The sequence below is a fragment of the Ahaetulla prasina genome, chromosome 1, assembly GCF_028640845.1.
Source record: "Ahaetulla prasina isolate Xishuangbanna chromosome 1, ASM2864084v1, whole genome shotgun sequence".
Classification (NCBI taxonomy): domain Eukaryota; kingdom Metazoa; phylum Chordata; class Lepidosauria; order Squamata; family Colubridae; genus Ahaetulla; species Ahaetulla prasina.
In genome coordinates this window covers 78732775-78759477 of record NC_080539.1, presented here as the reverse complement: position 1 = coordinate 78759477, position 26703 = coordinate 78732775, and the positions used below count along the sequence as shown (strand labels likewise).

General features: G+C 37.2%; 1 protein-coding gene across 1 annotated transcript; it reads left to right on the top strand.

The window, feature by feature from the left end:
• Positions 1-997: 997 nt before the first annotated feature.
• EFCAB2 (EF-hand calcium binding domain 2) lies at positions 998-24187 on the top strand. The gene is made up of 7 exons (XM_058165325.1): positions 998-1348; positions 8521-8605; positions 15079-15151; positions 20347-20426; positions 21203-21245; positions 21330-21396; positions 23674-24187. Exons 1-7 carry the CDS (start codon positions 1315-1317, stop codon positions 23787-23789), a joined length of 498 nt encoding a protein of 165 aa, XP_058021308.1. The 5' UTR covers positions 998-1314; the 3' UTR covers positions 23790-24187.
• The last annotated feature ends 2516 nt before the right edge of the window (positions 24188-26703 follow it).

The window sequence follows — 26703 nt, the reverse complement described above, 5'->3', positions numbered from 1 at the left end:
TATCCTTTCCAAGAATGTCCTTCCCTCCCAATGAAGCAACACAGCTGGAGTTTTGGGGAAGCAATTGCTTAAAGACAAAGTATACAAATTGACTTAAAATGCATTTGCTTACCACTTTTTCCAAAAGTTTATGATTCAAAAGAAAAACATTATAACATGCATGTAAATGCACATCACTTTTTTTCTAATATTCTCATATTCCTAATATGAGTTGCAAGTACACAGCTGCAACAGCATATTTAAAATAATTTTCAGCCTTAAAACTCATAATCAGTTCACATAAAACACAAAGGATATGATTTATGAAGAGAGCTGTTTTATAAGAGTGGTTCACGGCTTAATGTCTCAGCCAATTATAGTATACTCAGTAAACTATGATTAAAACAAGTAATGCAGAGGTGGGTTTCAGCAGGTTCTGACCAGTTCTGGAGAACTGGTAGTGGAAATTTTGAGTAGGTAAATATCACTTAAGATGGGCCCCACCCCCATCTATTCTCTGCCTCCCAAGTCCCAGCTGATCAGGAGGAAATGGGGATTTTGCAGTAGCCTTCCCCTGGATTGGGGAGGGAATGGAGATTTTACAGTATCTTTCTCCTGGAGTGGGGTGGGAATGGAGATTTTACAGTATCCTTCCCCTCCCACGCCCACCAAGCTACACCCACAGAACCGGTAGCAAAAAAATTTGAAACCCACTACTGAAGTAATGGTTTGGCACACCAAAACTTACCCCAAACTCTAGATTAAACAATTTTGCATGACAAAACAGAAGACAGATTTATCTTGGAAGAGTTCATTCTTTTAAAAATTCACGATTTTAAAAAGAATTAAATCCGTAAAAAATTCTCCAGAGGAACGTATGTGCACGTTACCAAATCAAGGTTCAGCAAGTCCCTGTTTTTAGTAAGTACTTCACACTCTCTGCTCTTTATAAGAAGATGCCTAATTTCCAAATTGAAATGCTTTGTATGGCTTTGAGGCAGACTTGGGTGATAGATGGCCTCTTCTTTCGGCAACATGAGTAATCATTACAAACAGGAGGGAACTTGTGCATTATGTTAAAAACCAAGCCACACATTTCTGAAGGGCACTTTTAAAAAAAGCACGTTCAGCAGACTGGGAACAAGTTCGTTGCTGGCAAAAAAACCAGCAGCGCTCGGGACACTTTACCTGCAATGAAACTGCGCCTCCATTTGAAGGTCCGGAGGGAGGCAGGAATGGCGTCGCCTCTGGACGGCGACCGGGAAAGGCGAGAGAAGCTCTAGCTGGGACCCGGCCCGTGTCGAACGTCTCCATGGCGACCGCTAAGAGACCGCCATGGCGACGGAGGAGCGTGAAGGAACCGCTGCGGGTAAGGACGGGGGATTAGAGAGCCGCTCCACCATTTCCTCTCTAATTTGTACCTCCAGCAGGCCATCTCCTACACCTTTTTTTAAAAAGGCTTTTTTTTTTTAATTGTAGGAGAGTTAAGTTACATCTTTTTCCTGGCCTACCGCCTCATCTTCAAGTTTGTTTATGTTCAGTAGGACTTTCCTCAATCTCCTAGTACAGGGCCGGTTTTCTTTCCCGTCTTTCCTCACACGAATCCTCAGGACAAAACGTAGCCATGCTGCTCCATCCCTTGCGGGGCTAGAGATAAAATTCTGAGTTTCAAAGCGCCTTTTTGTTATCAACGATAACAGAGAAATCTAGCAACGCGTGCCTTTTCCAACTTAATACAGGCTTCGTTCCTATTTTAAAGCATTCATTGAAGTTGGATAATTTGGTTTGCCGCTTACTTTGAGAACTGGGAGTGCTGCCCTTAAGGTAGTCCAGAACAACTACTTCATTAATTCAGCCTAAGATGGATACGTAAAATATGACATTAACCCCCCCCCCTAAAAATTTGGTACCTAGACTTATTAAAAATCATGTGTGATTCACAATCACTCATCTTTAAAGAACCAAAAGTTGGTCTTATTATTGTGACTGTGTCCTGTAGTTTATATCAGGGGTCTCCAACCTTGGCAACTTTAAGCCTGGTGGACTTCAACTCCCAGATTTCCCCAGCCAGCAAAGCTATTCCCCAACCAGCAAAGTATTCTGGGAGTTGAAGTCCTCCAGGCTTAAAGTTGCCAAGGTTGGAGACCCCTGGTTTATATTGAGTCAAACGAGAGTAACTATATTTTAGTATAAAATGTAGACTGTAGATATTTTATGCTTCAGTATGTCATGAAAACAACAAAATGTAATATTTTAGTGAACCATGTTTATGTGAATAATGGGTAGGCTTATTTTGCAAACATAGGCAGTATTTTAACATTCTTAGGGCAACCGAGATAAATACAGCAGGTGTATTTTTTCTCCCAAATCCAAACAAATTGGATAAAGAAAGTGATAAAATTTGAAATGTATCAGAAAAGAAAGATTTAACAGATTTATTCACAAATGCAACATTTAAGTATACAAATCCAAGCATGTCTTTAAAATGTTGAGCATGGTATTTGCAAATTATAGGATAGGAATGTGTTTACAATGTCTAGTTTTGTTGAACTTTTTAGAAAATTTATAGATCTTAAAGACTTTTTTCAAATGTTTGTCACTGGCCAATGACGTCATACCCATCCTGAATATTCATTATAAGGAATAGCAATACATAAGCAATAGCAAGACATTTGTTTAAATGAACAGGATAACTCTGTATCTGTATACTTTATATGTATCAAAAAGAAAAAAAATAGTCTTGAGGAAAAAATATTGTGACTGTACTAGACCATTCAGAGAACTTCCACAACTTATCAATTTATGCAAAGAATATCCTGTTTTCTTACTGGGCACTATTAATAGAAAGATAAATGATAATGAAAGAAATTAAATGCTGAGAATCATTTTAAAATTGTAATTATAGCTCTTTATTCTATCCCTCATAAAACAATACAGTATCTTGAGTCTTCATCACTTTTGTCATTTTCATGTGGATGATCTCCAGTTTAACAATGTCCTTACTAAAATGAAGTATAAATAAGATATGATTTTCAGAGACATGATTTTCTATGTTGAACATAATAATGTAAGTACAGGTAGTCCTTAACATACAACAGTTTATTTAGGATCGCTTAAAGTTACAATGGCACTGAAAAAAGTGACTTAACAATATGACCGTTTTTCACAGTTACAACCTTTATAGCATTCCCCAAGATCGTGTCATCAAAATTCAGATGCTGGGCAACTGATTCATACTTATGACCATTGTTGTATCCTAAGGTCATTTGATTATCTTTTGTAACTTTTTACAAGCAAACTCAACGGGGAAGCCCGATTCACTTAACTAAATTGCTAATCTATCAGCTATAGGGATTCACTTAACAACTGTAGCAAGAAAGATCCTAAAATGGGGCAAAACTCACTTAACAAATGTCTCACTTAACAACAGAAATTTTGGGCTCAATTGTGGTCATAAGTCGAGGATTACCTGTATACACACTGGATACTATGTTCCTGTTACAATAGCCTAATATTGTATCTTTATAAACAGCCACATCACACTCCTGATACAGATAAGACTTTACTATTTTCGTTAGAATAGTATCTAGGGAACATTATATATCTTGTGTAGAAAAATATGATAGGACACTATCATATTGTTTGCTAAAATCAAAATACGTTTCTAATATTCTGGTAATGTATAAACTATAGGCAGTCTACAATTTATGACCACAATTGAGTTCAAAATTTCTGTTGCTAAGCAAGATAGTTGTTAAGTGAGTTGTGCCCCATTTTATGATGTTTTTGCCACAGTTGTTAAGTGACTCTGGCTTCCACTGACTTTGCTTGTCTGAAACTAGCTGAGAAGGTTATAAATAATGATCGCATAACCCCAGGACAATGTGACTGTTATAAATACACACCAGTTCCCAAGCACCTGAATTTTAATCATGGGATTATGGGGATGTTACAATGGTTGTAAGTGTAAAAGCCAGCCTTAAGTCTGTCAGGGTTCCAAGGAACACCCCCAACGAAATAAAGCTCTGAGGCTTGAGGTTCCTCAGAGTTCCAATTTATTAGAGATGTCATGTTGGCACAGCTGGGAAAACCCGAAACTGAAAGCTTCCAGGTTTTCCACACCCAGTTGACAGTTCACAGCCCTGCCCCACACCCACAAGTTCATCACACTGTCCAATCAACTCTTCACACTCAGTTGGATACAATCTTCAGGCAGTCTACATCAGACGCAGGCAAAAGTCCTTGAATATGGAATGTTGTTATGACTAACTTTCTACCGCTCGAACAACAACCCCCTCCCAACTTCCCCAGCTAAAATATGTGGCAGTTAAGAAGCAAAAAATAAAATTGCCTTTCAAAACTGACAGTCACTTTTTTCAGTGCTGTTGTAATTTCAAACTGTCACTAAACAAATAGTTGTGACTTAAGGACTACCTGTAATATCCTTGTCCCAAAAAGATAATGCATGCCCTTGCATGTTTTATTCTAGATAACCTCATACTAGTATACTAATAATATGTCCTTTTCTTGAGATGTTGAGATCCTCTTTGTTATGTTCTTTAATTTTCTTATTCAATTACTTCCTGGCAGATTTCCTCCTCCTTATGGGTTTATTGTCAGTTTAATTTTGTTCTGTTATGTTATTCAGAAATCTGTTCTTGCATCACATTTGTTTTTAGCAGGTTTTAGAAATCTAAAAAAACCCTTTTTAGTAATAGAATGCTCTCACAATATGAGTTGATTTGGTGCTTGTCTCTTTGAAAGTATATGAAAGCTGTGTTTTCTCTTTTACTCACTGGGTTTGCAAACATTTAGAGCTATCTATTATTATCCCATTGCCAGGAACTCTTGCCTCTCCTGGTCTTCTAGACTCAGGAAGCTATTATTCTTCCCTAACCTTAAAACTAACTGCATTGTTCCTAATACTTTTAAAAAATTGTTTTCTAATTATTAATGAAAGGAAGGATAAAAGAGTAAAACACAATAATAATAATGATGGAAATAGATATGTTGACAAAAAGAAGACAAAAAGGAACACATAAAAATGCTTTAACAAAAAAGTGAAGAAATGCAACAAAGGAACAAAAACATAATATGTCATTATAATAAAGAGATTATAACATGGAACAGGAAATCCAATTGCTCCCTAGGACACACCATCTACCAGAAGAAAACACACACAAACCGCTTTCTGCACGCACTCTCACACCACTACCCAGCACAGATTATCTCCAGAACAAAATACTTAGCTGACGAACAACACCTAAAAACCGAACTACACACTCTCACTAACATACACCCGCGAAAACCTCAGAAAACATATATACAATTATATATACTTGTCTAATGCAAATATTCAAATATGTATATATTTCCAGTACATTTATATGACAATCTTTTAAAAAAAAACAACCTACCTTCTATATAAATGAATCCCATATTTCATTATTCCTCTGTGTTGATAGGCAATCTACTCATAAGTGGCAAATGCTGTCAGGTCTGAACTAGATTACTATTTATTTCTTTTTGATGTAGATAAGAGGATTTTTGTTACTTTAGTTAGGATCAACAGTATAAAACAATGACAGAATAAGGTTCCTTGCATTCACCTATTGGTCAACTGGTGGCATCACTAATTGATTGATAGTATTCTCAATATTTCAAAATCAGCAGAAAAATAAAGATAATCACAAGTCAGGCTTCTATTTGCTTGTGAAGAATTAGGGAACAAAAATATTGTAGAACTGCTTGCTGTTGTATAGAAAATCTCACTGTTCACAATGCTGGTGTAAACTTATCCCCTCCTGATTCACCCTACATTTGTTCATATTCAATATTCATATGTATTCAATAGTGGTTTTGAATAAACCCCAGATATTCTAGAGAGATTTGATCCCCATGTGTATACACATTTATTCATATTTATGTAGGTGTGTGGCAAGGGTGAAATCCAGCAGGTTCTGACAGGTTCTGGAGAATCGGTAGCGAAAATTTTGAACAGGTCAGAGAACTGGCAAATACCACCTCTGGCTGGCCCCAGAGTCCGGTGGGAATGGAGATTTTGCAATATCCTTCCTCCAGGAGTAGGGTGGGAATGGGGATTTTGCAGTATCCTTCCCTGGAGTGGGGTGGGAATGTAGATTTTGCAGTATCCTTCCCCTGCCATGCCTACCAAGTCACACCTACCAAGCCCCACCATGCCCACCCACCATGCCCACCCACAGAACCAGTAGTAAAAAAATTTGGATTTCACCACTGATGTGTAGGTATACACACATATATACACTTTTTAACGTGTCCACTAATTATAGCAAATATGACTTTGTCGGATTAGCAATTGCATTGTCCTCTGTAACTGTTCCTTTATCCATAAACATCCTAAGCAATCAGGGAGACATCACACATACTTTCATTTAATATTATAGTCACGGTTTCCAATTGGTTCTGTAAAGTAAGCAGTAGCTTATCATTTTAATCCAATACTTCTGCTCTAGGAAGTTCCTTGATAAACTGCTTTAAGATACAATGGGCTGTATCTAGAAATTTTACCTGTTTTTAGTGATCCTACAATAGTTAGTTTCATTGAGGAAAACAATCTACTACATTGGTTCTAAACTCAGTGAAATAAAATAGATTTGGTCACAATTTACTTGTCCAATTGATCTACCTGGGTTTAGTGTAAATGTGGATCAAATCTCTATCCATCCAGTATATTATAAATATCAGATAGATTACCCATTTCATCCTGAAATACACAATATAGAGTATAGTCGTGGTGGGGCTCACTACTGTAAATATATTTTAGGAATCTCTGTGCCAGCAGTTTAATTTTTTTTAATTTGAATTTATATCCCGCTCTTCTCCGAAGATTCAGGGCGGCTTACATTGTGTTAAGCAATAGTCTTAATTTTGTATATTATATACAAAGTCAACTTTTATTGCCCCCAACAATCTGGGTCCTCATTTTACCTACCTTATAAAGGATGGAAGGCTGAGTCAACCTTGGGCCTGGTGGGACTTGAACTTGCAGTAATTTAAAACATTGTGTATGCAAAAACACATTCACATAGGCATGTCAATCTTTTCCTTTTTATGGTAAACAACTTTTTGTAGAACATCACAAATAAGTTAAAAATAGTATGGCAAAAAAGAGACAACATAAATGCTAAGAAGGAAATAAAAACACCAGAACACATCCTCTCCAGCAGCTAACAGCCTGATAAGCAGGGATCAACACCAGGTAAACAATCAAGCAGAAAACAATGTCCTAATCAAGAAACTACCAAGGAGAAAACTATGCACCCAGCAACACTGGCAGAGCAAGCTATTGTATATAAACAGGGAACAAACCCCTATTTACACATACTGGTGATGTTACCTAGCTGGGTAATGAAATGTCTGCAAACAAACAACCAAGCTCAGAGAGCATCTGGGCTCCATAGTTCAACCCTTAGTAACCCATGTTCTCTTCTTTTGGAATTTAGGTACTCAGCCAACAATGATTATCAGCCTTCAAGAGTATGTGCATACTTACTTACATTCCCAATCCATATACCTTTAGCATCACTACAACTGTTCCTTTATCCATTAACATCCTAAACAATCAGAAAGACATCACACATTATCTTACTCCTTGCATAATGCCAAATTATTCTCAGAGCATTCAGTTTATTCTGGTACATCCTCTATTTCCATCAAAGGGTGCTTTTACTGCATTCAGCATATTATTAATGCAATGTCATATTTAACCCTAGCACACCAAGATTGAGGGATAAAAGAATAACAGAGTTGGAAGGGGCCTTGGAGGTCTTCTAGTCCAGCCCCCTGCCTAGGCAGGAAACTCTACACCACTTCAGACAAATGGGTATCCAATCTCTTCTTAAAAACTTCCAGTGTTGGAGCATTCACAATTTCTGGAGGCAAGTTGTTCCACTGATCAATTGTTCTATCTGTCAGGAAATTTCTCCTTAGTTCTAGGTTGCTTCTTTCCTTGATTAGTTTCCACCCATTGCTTCATGTCCTGCCCTCAGGTGCTTTGGAGAATAGCTTGACTCCCTCTTCTTTGTGGTAGCCCCTGAAATATTAGAACATTGCTATCATATCTCCCCTGGTTCTTCTTTTCATTAAACTAGACATACCCAGTTCCTGCAACTGTTCTTCATATGTTTTAGCCTACAGTCCCCTAATCATCTTTGTTGCTGTTCTCTGCACTCTTTCTAGAGTCTCCACATCTTTTTTACATCATGGCGACCAAAACTGGATGCAGTATTCCAAGTGTGGCCTTACCAAGGCATTATAAAGTGGTTGGCATTCACATCCAGAATTGATAAAAAAGAGAAAATTGGTACAGTTATTGTCAGACTGACAGAGAAAACAGAATGAAAACAATTGATTATTTCCCACTTATTTATCCAGCTATTTTATGCCTAACAACCAAGCTAACTTTGGAAAACTCAAAATGTTTGCTATGCTGCTTCTAATGAACACTTTACTACTAATTTTGACAATACTGTGATTGATTTTTAATTTCTTGCTTTATAGAATCTGCAGTAGCAGAAATCCAAAAGAAGATCACCGAAGCCTTTGAAGTGTTTGACCATGAATGTAATAAAACTGTGGATGTCAGGTTTGGAAAATTTCATCTGTTAAGAATTAATAGCCCTAATTATAAAGCAGTGTGGGTTAATAAAGAAAATTATTTTAAAGAGAAATGTGAAACATTTTGATTGGTTTTAGATTAATTAAATTAGCCCCAATGTGGTTGGTTGTCTGTGTTGCAGAATGAAAACTTCCCAGAAATCAGGAATCTGAGATCAGAATGGTTTGACTGAATGCATAAGGGAAGAAGTTAATGTTATGTACACATCAGAGATTGGGAAACATCTGTATTTACCATATAAAAGGCAAATGGAGAAGGGAGGGAAGTTCTGTTCTCTTTGTTATGAGGGAAAAGCCTAAAGTGTGAAATTTTGGGTTTGACAAAGATTAACAGAGGACAATTTCTAGTTTAGTTTGCTTACTATAGTTACCAGATTTCTGTTGAGCTTTTCTTCCTACAGTTGGTTTCTTATAACCCCTTTGCCTTTTTCTTTCTTAACCACTATTTATTGTGGCATAGCTTATTGCTCAGCTGGATATTTTGCTGGGGTTTATTAAAGAAAGTAAGTTAATCGTTTTAGTGCTGGACTGTTTGTATTTTTGAAAGCAATTTTTGACTCTACCTTTTTTCTTTTGTATTTTAAATACACACACACACATTATATACATATACATATATATAGATAGATACATACATACATACATTCTTTTGTTTGTGATTTACTATATATTTGGGCCACTATTTTTAGACTCATATCTCCTGGAAAATGAGTGACTTTCCATTCAACAGGAAAGATGATAGCAGCTTAATCCTGCCTTCCCCAACCTGGTGTCCCTGGATGCATGGATTTTACTCAAAGAATTCTCTGAGGTGATCATTACTGAGAATTCTGAGTTGAAATTTACATGTCTGGAGGTACCAAGGTAGGGGAAGGCTAGCCTACTGCAACCATAAATACCAAGATTGAGTTATTCTGTAGGAATCTAAATTTGGGGTAGGTGATTGTCAGGCCCAAGCCTAAATAGCCCAACCCTATGACTATTATTAAGTGTTGTAAGTGTTGTACCTTGATGAAGGTATCTTTTCTTTTATGTACAGTGAGAGCATATGCACCAAAACAAATTCCTTGTGTGTCCAATCACATTTGGCCAATAAAAAAATTCTATTCTATTCTATTCTAAATGACACAATGAAATCCAGCCAAGTCAAGTTCTTTATTTACTTACAAATAACGGACAGAATCTTACCAAACTAAAGCTGTAACCTTCTAACCTACTAGATATATCCTTCAAAAATTATAGGGTGTGGCTACTCTGACCCTCTTCTCCCCTCCCCCCTCCTACTCAGGACTGCACAATCTCTTAATGTGCAGTCTTTTAAGCTGGTCCTATCTCTGATTGGAAAGCTCTACTTTGCTAAAAGTCCTCTCCAGATATACATACATGATTCTCCAGATATACATACTTTCACAATGATGAGATAAAACTAGAGTAGGCCAGTTAGTGTAAATACATTTAGAAAGTGAATAACTTTAGGACATTCTCATAATTTGTCATGACAGGAATTTAAATTCAATCCTGCAGAACTATATTTCAATTAAGTAGACATTCAGTTCCTGTTTGAAAGCATGAATTAATGAAACTATTCCATTAATTCATGCTTTCACTATTATATATCATTAATTCATGCTTTCACTATTTTATATATATATATATATATATATATATATATATATATATATATATATATATATATGTTTTCTGAGGTTTTCACGGGTGTTTGTATATAGGTCTTTGGTTGTTCGGGTTTTCTCCCGTGTAAAATTGGAAGTGTCTTGGCGACGTTTCGACGAAGTCTCATTCGTCATCTTCAGGCTTCAGCTCCGTGCTTCTGGGAGCAATGTGTGATCGCAGCTGTTTCTTCCTTTTAACTGCTAGTGGGGGTTTGAACTGATTGGGTGGGAGCTTGGCTGTGCTCTGATTGGATGGGGGTTTTTCTGTGCTCTGATTGGCTGGGGGTGTGTCCTGTGTTGGTGGGGGCTTGGTTGTGCTCAGTCTAATCTGTGCTGCAGGGGGATTTGAGCTGGTGAGCTGCACTGCTGCTGTTTGGCTTCGTGGTCGTGCAACCAGAAGCCAGACCGCAGCTGCAACATTAGCCACTTCAAACCCCTCCAATCCATACATGCAGCAGACTGACACCCACTACGAAGATGTAGCACGACCACGAAGCCAAACAGCAGCAGTGCAGCTCACCAGCTCAAATCCCCCTGCAGCACAGATTAGACTGAGCACAACCAAGCCCCCACCAACACAGGACACACCCCCATCCAATCAGAGCACAGAAAACCCAATGGCTCCCTAGGACACACCATCTACCAGAAGAAAACACACACAAACCGCTATCTGCACGCACTCTCACACCACCACCCAGCACAGATCAACTCCGTAGCCAAGACACTCATCTCCAGAACAAAATGCTTAGCTGATGAACAACACCTAAAACCCGAACTAGACACTCTCACTAACGTACTAACATCCAATGGATTCCAAAGAAATAAGATTACCAAGCTAATCCAAAAAGAACCCCCCACTAAAATCCAAGACAGAGAACAAGAAAACGGCACAGCCCTCCTCCCATATATAAAAGGCACCACAGACAGAATCAGCAAGATCCTCCACAAACACAACATCAAGACAGCATTCTGCACAAACAGAAAAATATCCACCATCCTAAGAAACCCCAAAGACAAAATTGAGTTAGAAAATCAAGGAGTATATGAAATCCCATGCACCGCCTGCCCCACCACACACATCAACTCCGTAGCCAAGACACTCATCTCCAGAACAAAATGCTTAGCTGATGAACAACACCTAAAACCCGAACTAGACACTCTCACTAACGTACTAACATCCAATGGATTCCAAAGAAATAAGATTACCAAGCTAATCCAAAAGAACCCCCCACTAAAATCCAAGACAGAGAACAAGAAAACGGCACAGCCCTCCTCCCATATATAAAAGGCACCACAGACAGAATCAGCAAGATCCTCCACAAACACAACATCAAGACAGCATTCTGCACAAACAGAAAAATATCCACCATCCTAAGAAACCCCAAAGACCTATATATATATATATATATATATATATATATATATATATATATATATATATATATATATATATATATATATATTTTCTGAGGTTTTCACGGTGTTTGTATATAGGTCTTTGGTTGTTCGGGTTTTCTCCGTGTAAAATTGGAAGTGTCTTGGCGTTCGACGAAGTCTCATTCGTCATCTTCAGGCTTCAGCTTCGTGCTTCTGGGAGCAATGTGTGATCGCAGCTGTTTCTTCCTTTTAACTGCTAGTGGGGGTTTGAACTGATTGGGTGGGAGCTTGGCTGTGCTCTGATTGGATGGGGGTTTTTCTGTGCTCTGATTGGCTGGGGGTGTGTCCTGTGTTGGTGGGGGCTTGGTTGTGCTCAGTCTAGTCTGTGCTGCAGGGGGATTTGAGCTGGTGAGCTGCATAGCTGTTGTTTGGCTTTGTGGTCGTGCTACATCTTCATAGTGGGTGTCAGTCTGCTGCATGAATGGATTGGAGGGGTTTGAAATGGCTAATGTTGCAGCTGCGGTCTGGCTTCTGGTCCTTGGTCGTGCTTTATGATCAGTGTGGGTTTGGGTCTGCTTTCTGGGTGGATGTGCGGTGGTGACATCCTGTGTGGACCTTGTGAGTGTGGGTCTGGTGTCATTCCTCCTGTTAGGGACTCGTTTGTCAATAAGGGCGGGTTTCCAAATGGCTGGTAGGCGGGAGGTGTCATCTCGTTTGTTCATGCTGTGTGGGCGTTTTGACCAACCACTGCCTATCCAACACATACTTCATCTATAATGGACAAAAATACAAACAAGTAGAAGGAGCACCCATGGGATCACCCCTCTCACCTGTCATTGCCAATCTCTACATGGAACACTTTGAAACCCAAGCTCTAGAAAAATCTGATCACAAACCCAAACTCTGGCTCAGATATGTAGACGATACCTTCATAATCTGGCCACACGGGAAAGAAAAACTTGACAACTTCCTCACACACCTCAATAGCCTACACCCCAAAATACAGTTCACCATGGAAACAGAAGTTAATAACCAACTTCCCTTCCTGGATGTCTTAGTCTACAGAAAACCCAATGGCTCCCTAGGACACACCATCTACCAGAAGAAAACACACACAAACCGCTATCTGCACGCACTCTCACACCACCACCCAGCACAGATCAACTCCGTAGCCAAGACACTCATCTCCAGAACAAAATGCTTAGCTGATGAACAACACCTAAAACCCGAACTAGACACTCTCACTAACGTACTAACATCCAATGGATTCCAAAGAAATAAGATTACCAAGCTAATCCAAAAAGAACCCCCCACTAAAATCCAAGACAGAGAACAAGAAAACGGCACAGCCCTCCTCCCATATATAAAAGGCACCACAGACAGAATCAGCAAGATCCTCCACAAACACAACATCAAGACAGCATTCTGCACAAACAGAAAAATATCCACCATCCTAAGAAACCCCAAAGACAAAATTGAGTTAGAAAATCAAGGAGTATATGAAATCCCATGCACCGCCTGCCCCACCACATACATTGGACAAACCAACAGAAGAATAAGTGCACGATTGAAGAACACAAGAACTCATTCAAAGGAGGAACCAACTTCTTCCCTGGTCCAACACTTTAAAGTCACAGGACATGATATTGACTTTAAAAAGACCAGAACTATCGCCAAAACTGAACACTTTAACAACAGAATAATCAGAGAAGCCATTGAGATAGAAAAACGCCCACACAGCATGAACAAACGAGATGACACCTCCTGCCTACCAGCCATTTGAAACCCGCCCTTATTGACAAACGAGTCCCTAACACGAGGAATGACACCAGACCCACACTCACAAGGTCCACACAGGATGTCACCACCGCACATCCACCCAGAAAGCAGACCCAAACCCACACTGATCATGAAGCACGACCAAGGACCAGAAGCCAGACCGCAGCTGCAACATTAGCCATTTCAAACCCCTCCAATCCATTCATGCAGCAGACTGACACCCACTATGAAGATGTAGCGACCACAAAGCCAAACAACAGCTATGCAGCTCACCAGCTCAAATCCCCTGCAGCACAGACTAGACTGAGCACAACCAAGCCCCCACCAACACAGGACACACCCCAGCCAATCAGAGCACAGAAAACCCCATCCAATCAGAGCACAGCCAAGCTCCCACCCAATCAGTTCAAACCCCACTAGCAGTTAAAGGAAGAAACAGCTGCGATCACACATTGCTCCCAGAAGCACGAAGCTGAAGCCTGAAGATGACGAATGAGACTTCGTCGAAGCGTCGCCAAGACACTTCCAATTTTACGGGAGAAAACCCGAACAACCAAAGACCTATATATATATATATATATATATATATATAGGTCTTTGGTTGTTCGGTTTCTCCGTGTAAAATTGGAAGTGTCTTGGCGACGCTTCGACAAGTCTCATTCGTCATCTTCAGGCTTCAGCTCGTGCTTCTGGGAGCAATGTGATCGCAGCTGTTTCTTCCTTTTAACTGCTAGTGGGGGTTTGAACTGATTGGGTGGGAGCTTGGCTGTGCTCTGATTGGATGGGGGTTTTTCTGTGCTCTGATTGGCTGGGGGTGTGTCCTGTGTTGGTGGGGGCTTGGTTGTGCTCAGTCTAATCTGTGCTGCAGGGGGATTTGAGCTGGTGAGCTGCACTGCTGCTGTTTGGCTTCGTGGTCGTGCTACATCTTCGTAGTGGGTGTCAGTCTGCTGCATGTATATATATAAGCCCTTAAAGAGCCATCATGTTCTTTTGCTCAGGTCCTGTGAATTAACTGTATTTGGAGGCAGAAAGAATAATTGACACTTTTTTGTTAGTACTGGTATATCTGAAAAACAATGCAATTATTATATATTTTACTAAATCTATAAACCAACCTACTTCGTTAAAGTGAATATAAATAAATATAAAGATAAATATTTATATATAAATTTATATATTTATATATTAAACATAAACTATATTTATTAAATATAAACTATACTCCCTCTATTGCTTCAGTGGTTATGAACTTATGAACTAAGCATACTTGATGGGGAGGCAATTGAATAAAATAAATCAGAATTAGAGATTTGCATTACTTATATATTTAATATAAGTAATGCAATGCAGGACTGGACTAGAATTTTAAATTTTAAATTTTATATGCTTCAATTTTAAATCTGGTTTTAAATGGGGTTTTATTAGTTATATCTCTATTTTAAATATTTGGCCTGTGTAATAAGTTTTTTAATTAATGTTTTACTTTGTATATATATGTGTTTTTTATATGCCTGTAAACCGCCCTGAGTCCCTAGGGAGATAGGGCGGTATAAAAGTATGAATAATAAGTAAATAAATAAATAAATAAATAACAGATGTTCTCCTTTTTCAGAGAGGTCGGCACTATCATTAGGTCATTAGGCTGTTGTCCCAATGAGGCGGATCTCCATGATATGCTTGCAGAGGTAGTATTACATAATTTTAAAGTTTTATTACTTAAAGATGTTGAAAGTAAATCTGATCTCTTTTCTTAAATCAGTAAGGATTAGAAATGCAATATTAAGAAATTTCACTGAACAAATGAAATATCTTGCTTATTTTGTAATAATAGCTAGAGGCTAAAATTATATTAAATTCATATAGAATAGAGGGACTGCTAGTGTAGTACTAAGCCTGAAGGGTGAAGGTAAACAGATGTAGGCCACCCTATTTTATTATAGTGCTTGAATTTTCATTATTGGTTAGTATCAAGTTAAGATAGCTTCTTTTATACCCTCTTCCATCCTCTAAAACAGAAAGATGTCTGCAAGACAAGTCAGAAATATGATGGAAAAATCATTCATTACAAAGTCTGTCTCCCAACAGATGGTATAAAAGTCTCCTATGATTTCATGTCTCTTTGAAACATTTGGAATTTGGTTTTGGAAAGCTTCTTCCATATCTTTTGTTTGGATTGCTTTTTGTTTCTAAAACTCAAGACGCTTTAAAGCATTGCCGTGTTCATTTATTTTAATATCTCTGCAGGAATTGATATTTTTAATGTACAATGCAACTGTTTCTCCTCTACAATATGGCTTCTGTTTCTTTCAAGCAAGCTGTATTCTTCAATTGTTGTATTCCAGATCTGGTAAACTTTCCATCCAGGTCTCCATTATATCTATTAGATCATACTGTATTTACTTCTCTGTACTAGCAATTAGAATTCAGCTTGTTTACTTTTCTTACTCTGAGCATAAACTTATAGTTTCTGAAGACCATATACTTTGTGAAAAGGGATTTTTTTTCCAAGGTGTTTTTTTTAATAGACCTCTTTCAACACACTCACTTTCTGAATTGTACAAGTTTTAAATCTGAGATCTATACTACAGGAGATTTGTTCCTGTCCCTGAAGGATTCCACTTAAAGCCTTCCCAGTCAAATTCTCCATGCTTTCACCAAACATCTTTTACCATACCTTGTGAGACATAATCCAATCATGCATGGTTGATTTATATTTCAGTAGTCCATCATCTACATAACATATTTCATGGTTTCAGAAAGTAGATATTTCCTGTTTGCATACTAAATATTGATTTTCAGAATAGTATCTTCTTTTTCAATCTTCTTGTTTTATGATCTGAAAGGATGGACAAGAACACCACCTCCCTTGAATCTCCTTCTAAGTAGCTTGGTGGCCGTATTTGCAGATACAATCAAGATACGAGAAAGATGTAAAAACATGGGGTCTTTAGAAAGAACCAACAACACTTGATAATATCTTATTAGAGACAGATGAAAAACTGATTTAAAAAATATATCATTATTTATTGAGCTATAAAATGGAAGGGAAACAAGTCAAAGAAACAATGATTGTATGGACAAATTTTTTTGACTACACTATAGAATTAGATAAATGGCAAAAACTTTGGGATAGGAACTATAAACTGACAATGGCTATGGCATATAAGGAAAATCTTTATAAAATGTTTTATGGTGGCACCATGGGCAAGACTGGCAAAAATGTTTAGTAATCTGTCTGTTAAATGCTGGAAATGCAATCAGACCCCAGGAACTTATTATGTAGTAGTAGTGGACTTATATGAAAGCAAGAAAATAGTGGAAAAAAATATATACCTGGTTGGAAAAGATGATTAAGCAACGTATAGACCTGAAACCAGAAGTATTTTTGTTGGGTATAAGGCAGAGGGTTATGATAAATGGACTACATATTTAGTTTTGCATGTATTGACAGCAGCAAGGATTGTATTTGCAAAATACTGGAAAAATGAGAATACTCCACCAGATGAGGGTGTAATTTGGAAAATGTTAGATTGTGCTGAGATGGACAGACTGACTTTAAAAATAAAAGACAAAGAAGACACAGAATATTATTTGATATGGAATAGATTTTATGAGTGGTTAGAGGTAAGATGTAGAAATTAGATGAAGAAAGATTATTGCTATGTATGAATTAAATATAAAGATAGCTTATAACTATAAATATGCTAATGTATTTAACAGAATTATAAATAAGGTAATATAAAAAGAAATTTAGCCAAAACTATTCTGTTACATTACCATTGTTACCAGTATATGTGTTAATATTTTTTACTCTTTTCTTTGTTTTTATTTTGTAAATGATATACCCTGACAATACACTGTATTCAAATGTTTATGAATAAGAATAAGAATCTCTTTCTAAGATTTTCAGAGTCTGTGAGATAGGTAGTCCTCACTTAGCAACCATAATTGGGACCAACAACTCCATTGCTAAGCACCACATTTGTTAAATGGAAAATCTTGTGACTGTGATAGACTTACGTCATTTCCTATTCAATCATTAAGCAAAACTAAGGTCATTAAGTGTAACATCACACAATCATGACCTATGATTTTACTTCAGAATTCTCTATTAACTCTGTCACAAGCAGATTGGGAAATGTGCAAATGGCAGTCATGTAACCAGCGGTTCCTACAACGGTCCTAAATGTGACGAGTGATTGCAAAGCTCTTTTTTTTATACCATCATAAATTCAAATGGTTGCTAAATGAGGCAATCAGTAAGCAAAACTACATATAAATGTGTCAGATACAATTATTGCAACATTATTTGTCCCCGTATACAGTCCTTGTCTTACAAAAGTTCATTCAGTGACCATTAAAAATTAATAATGACACTGAAAAATGTGACATGTGACATTTTTTTCACAGTTATGACCTTTGCAGCATCCCCAAGATCATGTGATCAAATTCAGATGCTTGGTAACTGGTTCATATTTATGACCTTTGCTGTGTCTCAAGATCATATGATCACCTTTTGTGACCTTCTGACCAACCAATCAATGGGGAAGCCAGATTCACTTAATAACGGTGTTACTAATTTAACAACTGTGGTGATTCACTTAATTGTGGCAAGAAAAGTTATAAAATGAGGCAACACTCACTTAACAAATTTCTTACTTGGCAACCTAAATTTTGGGCTCAATTGTGGTTGTAAGTCGAGGACTACCTATATAGCACTTTATTAATAAATGTTACTCTAAAAATCATAGTATTTTTGTTTATGTTTTGCTTTGTTTTAATGGAGAAATATTTTGTATAAAAATAATTTTACCACTAGAGGACAATGTTGCATAAATGTACTCTTACAACATTCTTTCTCTTATCCATGTATGGCTGTAATAATAAAGTAGATAACTAGAAGATCCTAAAACCCTATTTTTTTAAAAAAACTGCTCATTTCTAATCTGGAGATGCTAGCTTTGCTGTTTGGCTACTTTTCTATCTCTCAGTCCTTTCAGACCAAGAAACTAAATATACTAGATAAAAGAAAGAATGATATTTTACATTCTTTCAACCAATCTAGAAAACATTCTTTTCATTCTTCCCCACCTTTAATTGGCCATCGTTACTGCTGATTTGCAAATTGCTTATCACGCTCCCAAATCATAAGTCCTTATGAGACCATATGAGACTTAACCTTTACTTTATCCATTATCTCATTGCATGGCAACAAAGCAAATCTCTGTATTTAAATTTCCATTCACAACCTTTTTTTTAAAAATGCAGCTTTTGTTTTTAAAGGGAGAGGCCAAGAATGAATGTAGAGCTGGGGGAAATGAAATGTAGTGTGCCTTTTGTGCAGTGGTTCTGCAGTAGAACAGCAGAAGTGATACAGAGAGAGAATGAAGCGTAGGGGTAACTTTTTTGATGGAGGTTGCAAATCTGTAAATATACAGATACATTTAGTTTAGAGCTCTAATGACAACCTCAGGCTTTTCTGCTACTCCTGATAGTGCAACAGCTGACTTAAGCTTTCATAAACCAGCCTTCCTGCTGCACTGATAAGATAGATAACAGATAACTTTGTTTAATTATCATTTTTTTACTGTGAGCACACTGGCCCACATTAAAAATGAAATTCTGTTGCCTGCTCTCAAGAAAAAGTGTATATCTACCCAAATACATATGTAACACACATGCACACATGCTATGTGCATACATATATACCGCACCATACATACATACATACATGTATACACACATATATGTATACACATATCAGTGGTGAAATCTGAACTGGTTTACTACCGGTTTGTTGGCTGCGCACGCGCGCTGTGTGCCAAACACACTGCATGCGTGCATGCACAGTGCACACCACACACCAAATGCGAGGTGCGCGCGTGCAGTGCACGCGAAAAAGAGTCATGGGGTAAGTAGAACAGCGCACATGTGTGTGTGTGTGTGTGTGTGTGTGTGTGATCAGCTGTGGCATGCGATCTTTTTTTTTACTTTTAAAAGCATTTTTTACAACCTATTCAGCCGAATAGGTTGTAAAAAATGCTTTTAAAAGTTAAAAAAAAAAGGCTCTGACGATTGCGCTGCTCAGCTGTGATCATCAAAGCCTTTTTTAACCTTTTAAAAGCATTTTTTACAACCTATTCCTACCATTCGGGTGGGAAAAGCAAGCGAGCTAGAAAGAAGCAGCATGCGGGCAAGCGGGTGACCGGGCGATTGGGTGGACATGGGCGGGGAGAGGCAGGGATTTTTGCTACCGGTTTTCTGAACCACCTGCCACCATCGCTTTGGCCAATCCGGTCCGAACCGGGAGCATTTCACCCCTGACACATATACATAATTTGTATATGTATGGTGCAGATAGATAGATAGATAGATAGATAGATAGATAGATAGATAGATAGATAGATAGATAGATAGATAGATAGATAGATAGATAGATAGATATCACTGTCCATTTTGAATAAATAGTGGAAAGAGGAAACTTGAGAGTTCACAAGGTTGATGCTATATGGAACAAAACTCATCATGTCACGATCATGTCTGTGTAGCTAGAAATGTATGTTATTTGCATACGTGTAACATTTTGCATATTGAATCTGTGGATGAGAAGAACACGGTCATGTTTAATTGTTTGGTGAGGAAATAGAAGGATGAGGTCTGATTTGGCAAATCTTTTTTTTCTGCAAGGTTACATGGAAGGTATCACTCTCCTCAATATTAGTTAATGGATGATTCTTAGCATTCCTTTACAGAACAAGGTTGTTATTTTTTCTATTTCATATATTACAGTCTAATTTCAGATGGTGTAATTTCAGATTAGTTTCTGGTTCATTTTCCAATAAATTATCATCATTTATGATATGCTTCTTTTAAAAATTAGGTAGAAGAAGAAGAACCAACTGGGTTTATTCGTTTGGAAAAATTTCTTCCTATGATGACTAGAGTGTTAATGGAAAGAAGGTAACAAAAAGAAAGAGGTATTTCAGTTTGTGAAACTTGATTGTACATATATGACAGTTTTTTATTTTATACAAATCCAATTTAAAAAACTGGATAAACTTCTCAGTGATAAAATAAATTTAAAATATTTTTGGCAACCATGAAATGAGTTTGGATTTATTACGGTGTCAGTACTATGTTAAGTTGGCTGTAGCTTTGTTCAAAATACATGGCAATCCCTTCAGTCAGGAGAGAAATCTGTGATCCTCCAAATATTGCTAAACCATTAACAGCAATACCACCCAATATTCTCAGTAACGCAGATACTGAGAGTTATACTTCAATAACCTCAGGAGATCATTTATCATCTATTGCAGAGCTGTATTAGATATGGCAAATAGTTTCCTCATTTTTCTAGAAATATCTTATCAGATTACCATATGAGTCACAGTATTTATTTTCTAAAGTAGGCATTTATTGAAATTGTTTTTGTGGATTATTTGGATTATTTAGTTTTAATTTTAAAATTAAAACTTATTCTTTTTTTATGATGAATATTTTACTTTGCTCAGGTAAATCTCACATAAATTAACAATTAGATAAACAGTCAAGAACTGATCTAGATTGCAGCAGGATAGAAATCAAAAATTGATTCCACAAACAAATTTGCCAGTTTTTTTAAAGTTTTAAGCTTTAAAATTTATGGTATAAAGAGTTGGAAGCCTGTTTCAAAGTAGCAGTCAAATCTTAGCTACACAGATTATCAATTAACTATTTTATTAACTGTATTATTTCAGATACCGTCCAATTCCAGAAGATGTTCTTTTACGTGCTTTTGAGGTTTGTATCAATCCATATATAGGAAAATTTCTTAAACTTCAAGTTAATAAGAATAAAATTTACATTCAGTGTTGCATGTTATAGGTTTTGGATCAGAATAAATCTGGACATCTAACTAAAGATGATTTGGTAAAGTATATGACTGAAGAAGGTAAAATATTTACTAAAACTAATTTTATTTGCTTAGGAAAAAAATAGTTCTACTCTGCATGTGAATTTGAGTGTATCTGTGTGACACAGAATACAGGTAGTCCTCAACATACAACTGTAATGGAGCCTCCCCATCACAGTTATATGTCATAATGACTTCAAAACAAATTGTATGACATTTTTTCTGGCAGTTGTTTTTATGGAAAGTTTGCTTAACAACTGCCACCATAGTTGTTAAGCAAATCTGCAGTCATTAAGCAAACCAAAGGTTTGCCACAGGCACAGTTTTGCTGAAAACAGGAAGTGCCATTTTCAGCAAAACTGTTGTAAAACACAGTTGCTGCCAACGGCTGTAACTGCAGCTGTGTTGCTGAGCGCCTGAAGTTTGATCATATAACCCTGAAGGGGGCCTGTTGGAACCTTGAACCAGGTCATAAATCTCCCCTTTTAGGTGGTTTGGAACTTCAAACTCTTGCTAAGCCACCAGTCCAGTGGTGGGTTTCAAAAATTTTTACTACTGGTTCTGTGGGTGTGGCTTGGTGGGTGTGGCATGGCTTGGTGGGTGTGGTTTGGTGGGCGTGACAGGGGAAGGTTACTGCAAAATCCCCATTTCCTCCCAATCAGCTGGGACTTGGGAGGCAGAGAATAGATGGGGGCAGGGCCAGTCAGAATTTTTACTACTGGTTCTCCGAACTACTCAAAATTTATGCTACCAGTTCTCCAGAACCCGTCAGTACCTTCTGAAACCCATCTCTGCACCAGTTGTAAGATGAGAACTACCTGTATGAAGATATGCTTAGCAGCCATAGACCTTAGAATGGAAAAAAGGCAACCTGGAGGTTGAATATGATACTACCCACAATCTTGTGGAAGTACCTGGAATTGTACAAATGTATATTGCTCCTGGTCACAAAAAAGTATGCCCATCCCTATCTGAAGAATAAACTCCAACCTATAAAATAGTGCTAATCAGTAGTGGGTTCCTATTGGTTTGGAACTGTGAGATCGTGCGCAGAGCGTCCGTGATGACGTCCGAACGGATTCTCCCACTGCTGCCACTACCAGTTTGTGCAAACCGGTAGAACCCCACCACTGGTGCTAATGCCTTCCAATTGTCAATCCAGAGGCATATTCAGTAAGCTGAATATTGTAAACTGAAATATTCAGTAAACTGAATATTCAGTAAGCACTAAATATTCAGTGCTTTACCAAAAAAAAAAAAAAGTATTAATATATAAAAAGAAAGCCATAAATGTCTATCATTTCAAGTTCTATAAAATCATTGAGTTTAGGGGAATAATTACAAGAACATAATATAATCTATAAAAAAGAAAAAGGAAAAAATATTATATACATAAAAATGTGAAATCACAGCTGCCAGTTCTTTAGTTGGTGTTGGCCTTCATTTTCATCAAGTTCCTCCCAAGTATCTAGAATGTCATAATGTATTGGTGTAGTACATGTCCACATTTAAGCAGTGTGGCCATTTGTACTTGACAGATGAATTTTGTCAATGCGTAGATTTTCTAAATGCCATCCAAGATCCACCACTAGTTTATGCCCATAATCATTCAACTTTGATTTTCAGATCTCAACTTGTCCAATTCTTTGTCTTCTGTCTCCTGATAAAGAGAGCGCAATGGCTCAGCCAGTGCGTTCAGTTAAAGACACTGAACTTGTCAGCTAGACAGCCCCAGTTCAAGACCTGACTGTCCCTTAGATTTCTTTCCTTCTCTTCAGAGGATCTCATCAACTCTTTTACAGTGTTTCCTCATTGCCACCTTTGTCAAATTAATCAAAACAAAGCAATTTTTATCCATTACTGAACTTTCAGCAAATCTGAAATGCCACTGAAACTTTAAAAATAGATTATGTTGGGGTGGAAATTAGCATTTTGGGTAAATAATGATTAACAATTTAGCAAAAGAAAACAGAAGCGAGAATATGTTACAACGTATTATGATATAGCTAGTATTTTGTAGACAATTTTCAATGAAAGAATTTTAATAGAATGCTTTTGCAGACATTCTAAAACATCTAATATTACTGGCTGGAATTTTTTCATAATCATTCATATGTTACATGCTAAACATTTTAAATTTGAATTTAATTAATGGGTAGTGTCAGTATAGAATTCTCAGTAACGAAGTTTTTTTCTTAAAATTCAGATTTATGTTTACTGCTTTTGAAATAGTTTGAAAACCCTAAAATGCCAATAATTTAGAAGGTTTATATAGTAAACCTTCTAAAGTTGTTTTTTGTTGTTTTTTGGCTGCAGGTGAACCTTTTACACAGGAAGAAATGGAAGAAATGCTTTCAGCAGCAGTAGATCCAGAAACAAATACTGTTCGTTACAAGGACTATATTTCAATGATGGTTGTGGATGAAAACTAATAACGTTGTTTAATTTGTGGGTCTGAATTTACTGTTTTTACATTAACTTCATTGTAGTTACTGTACTTGCTGTTGGGCACAAGCATAATAATAATTAAACTGAAATTTATGAAAATACCATATTGTTTATTTTGTAAAAGACAAGCATCCCTAAATATCTTAAAGTGTCAATCTGATTGTATAACTGAAAATAGTAGAATTCGACTTCTGGTGGCAACGCAGACTTCGTGGACATCCCTTTGGGATCGTCTGGCCTGGGTTTTGTCAAACCATCTCTGACAGCGCAAATTGGCTGTCAGACGGTTTGAAAATTCTTCCCCCAGGAGAAGGGGGAGAGAAGAGTGGTCAGGTTTGGGTAGAGCTCCCTGGGAGCCCCTGGAATTAAACCAGGGGACCGAAGGATGAGAGCCCCACTCCAGCCTGATGAAGCGCCTTACCCAGGGTGCTTCTGTTTATACAGAACGAGATGCCGCGTCCATCTCTGTGGATTATTTTTAAAGATGATTAATGTTGAATAAAAGACTGTATATTGAATAGGTTGTTGAAAAAATGGAAATAAAACTCTTTTTATAAAAAAAAATAGTAGAATTCAAAATTTGCAAATAAAATACTAATTGGGCAATCTTCATGACAATTCACAAGAAAGTTGCACTGAATATAATAGGATTATTAGAAAAATGCGCAAGATTGCAATCTAAGGCTGAAATAATGGACTTACTGAAGAATAGGCTCTGTTGAATATGCTTACTGAAAAATAAGCATAACTTATTTTCAAGAAAGAAAACATAGGATTATAATGTACACTGCATAGTATAATATAATTATAGTACTGAACAAGAAAACAATCTTCACTAGAATTAGTGAAATAACTCAAACAAAACTAGGAAAAATAGAAGTTCCAAATGTAGTAAAAACAAAGAAATGCTATAATTGTGCTGAATTTAGAACAAACCTCTCAAAACATTAAATGTTGAAGTTCAGGCTTCATTAAAGAATGATTAATAAGCAAACTCAAACCTCATTTTATGTTAAAACTTGATATCTGAGCTGGGAGAGTAGAGGTGCTTCTGCTATTGAAAAGAGTTTCTGGAACTAAGGAGATGTCCTCACCTTTTTAAACTTTTACACAGATGCACATATCTTCCCAAAAGTTAACAAACTAAAGACATAGTTACAGTAAATTATTTTATATAATAAGGATTGTATATGATCGTGTACATAGATAATTAAAGGGAAAAGGATAAAGCAAATGACCCAGTGTATGATATTAATCAGCTAATGTTAAAAATAATGAAAGAACTTTTGAGAGACTTAAAAAGTTTTTTTTTCCTCGCTAGTATCTCTTATCATTCAGCATATCAACCAGTAATCAACTATCTTGCCTGGCACCCTGACTCCATTTTCTTTTTCCTATACTATCAGCAATAGTTGATAGTTTCTTTGGTCTCTTGGGCCTGAATGAGCTTTTATTCTTTCATGGAACTTAATACTATTTGTCAAATTTCTGTTGATGAAAGTTTAAACATTCCATAATATTGATTGAATGCCCTCATGTGGGTATTAACTCTCAAACACATAGATCAATATTATATAACATAGCATAGAGGAATGCATCCAGGGCACTGCACTGCACACTCAAGCCATGGGGGTGGTCCCTGCAGCCAGCAGCTCAGCAAGGAAGCCATGAGCAGCTTCTCATGGAGTTCCAGCCAAACCTGAGGTCCTTCCAGTTCCCTTCTCTTTTTGGAAGAGAAGCAGCAGTGATGATGGGGAGCATCTCTTCAGCAGCCACTAAGTTGGTAGAACTGGTATGGAAAAGACTTGCTTTCCCTCTCTCTCTTGCCAAAGTGGGCAAGAGAAGCAACAGGGAGAGAAGAGGGGTAAATGGTTCCTATCACTTGAGAGTTGATAGAATATTCATTTCCACATCCCACCCTATGTCTACAGTAATGGTGGGGAGAAGGTGGATGAGTCTATCTCCCTGCCTCTCTTGCCCTGGATGGCAGAGGAAGTGGAGAGTTAAGTGACAGAATGACACTGGTGTCAGGATTCCGATCCCACAAAGTGATCCCTCTGTGGGCTTGGATAACTGATAGTGGAAGTTATGTGAATCTTCTGCCAGTTATTGACATCAAAGGAAATAGTTTCTCACCATTCGTGTGTATCTCTGATGTGGACAGAACCCTATTCAATGATGCCATTTGATATTCTTTCTTTTTCACTTTTGATAAAAGCTAAAACATTTTAAATTACATTCCTCTGTGCTGTAAATTACAACCTTTTAAGTCTCCATAGGACTATTTAAAATAATTATCTTGCTGATTGAATGTGGGATTACTATATTTTATTTCTCATTTGGGATTAGCAGTGACACAATGACCATCATAAAATCAAATTCAGTTTTTTCATGAAACAAATACTTGGAAATAGGAAATGGATGAATGACAGGAAAAGGAACAAATGTTTGAAAAATCACTATCTAAAATCCTGGCTGTTGTAATTAGATTGATAATGTGTCAGGGATGTTTTTGTCAATAGAGTTGCACATATGTTGGTTCGGAGTTTTGCAAGTTGCATCCCAGTATACTTGGAGGGTGGAAAAGATGCCATAGACACAGGGTGCACAATTTCTATTGGGCACCAGCTTTTGAATGGCATGCAGAGACCATACTACAATATGTCAGGGCCATATAAATAAGTAAAGTGGGTAGGGGAAGAAAATTCAATTTAATGAAATATTGATATAATTATTTACTTAAATATTTTAACTCGCATGTAGCAATTTCCACCTCTATTCACCAATTGGTGGATTGCCAGATTTTAATTAATCTAAGATGTGTGAGTGCAAATAATAATCCATTCTTTCATACATATTCTCTCTCCATACATACACATGCACCAGGATGAGGCAGAG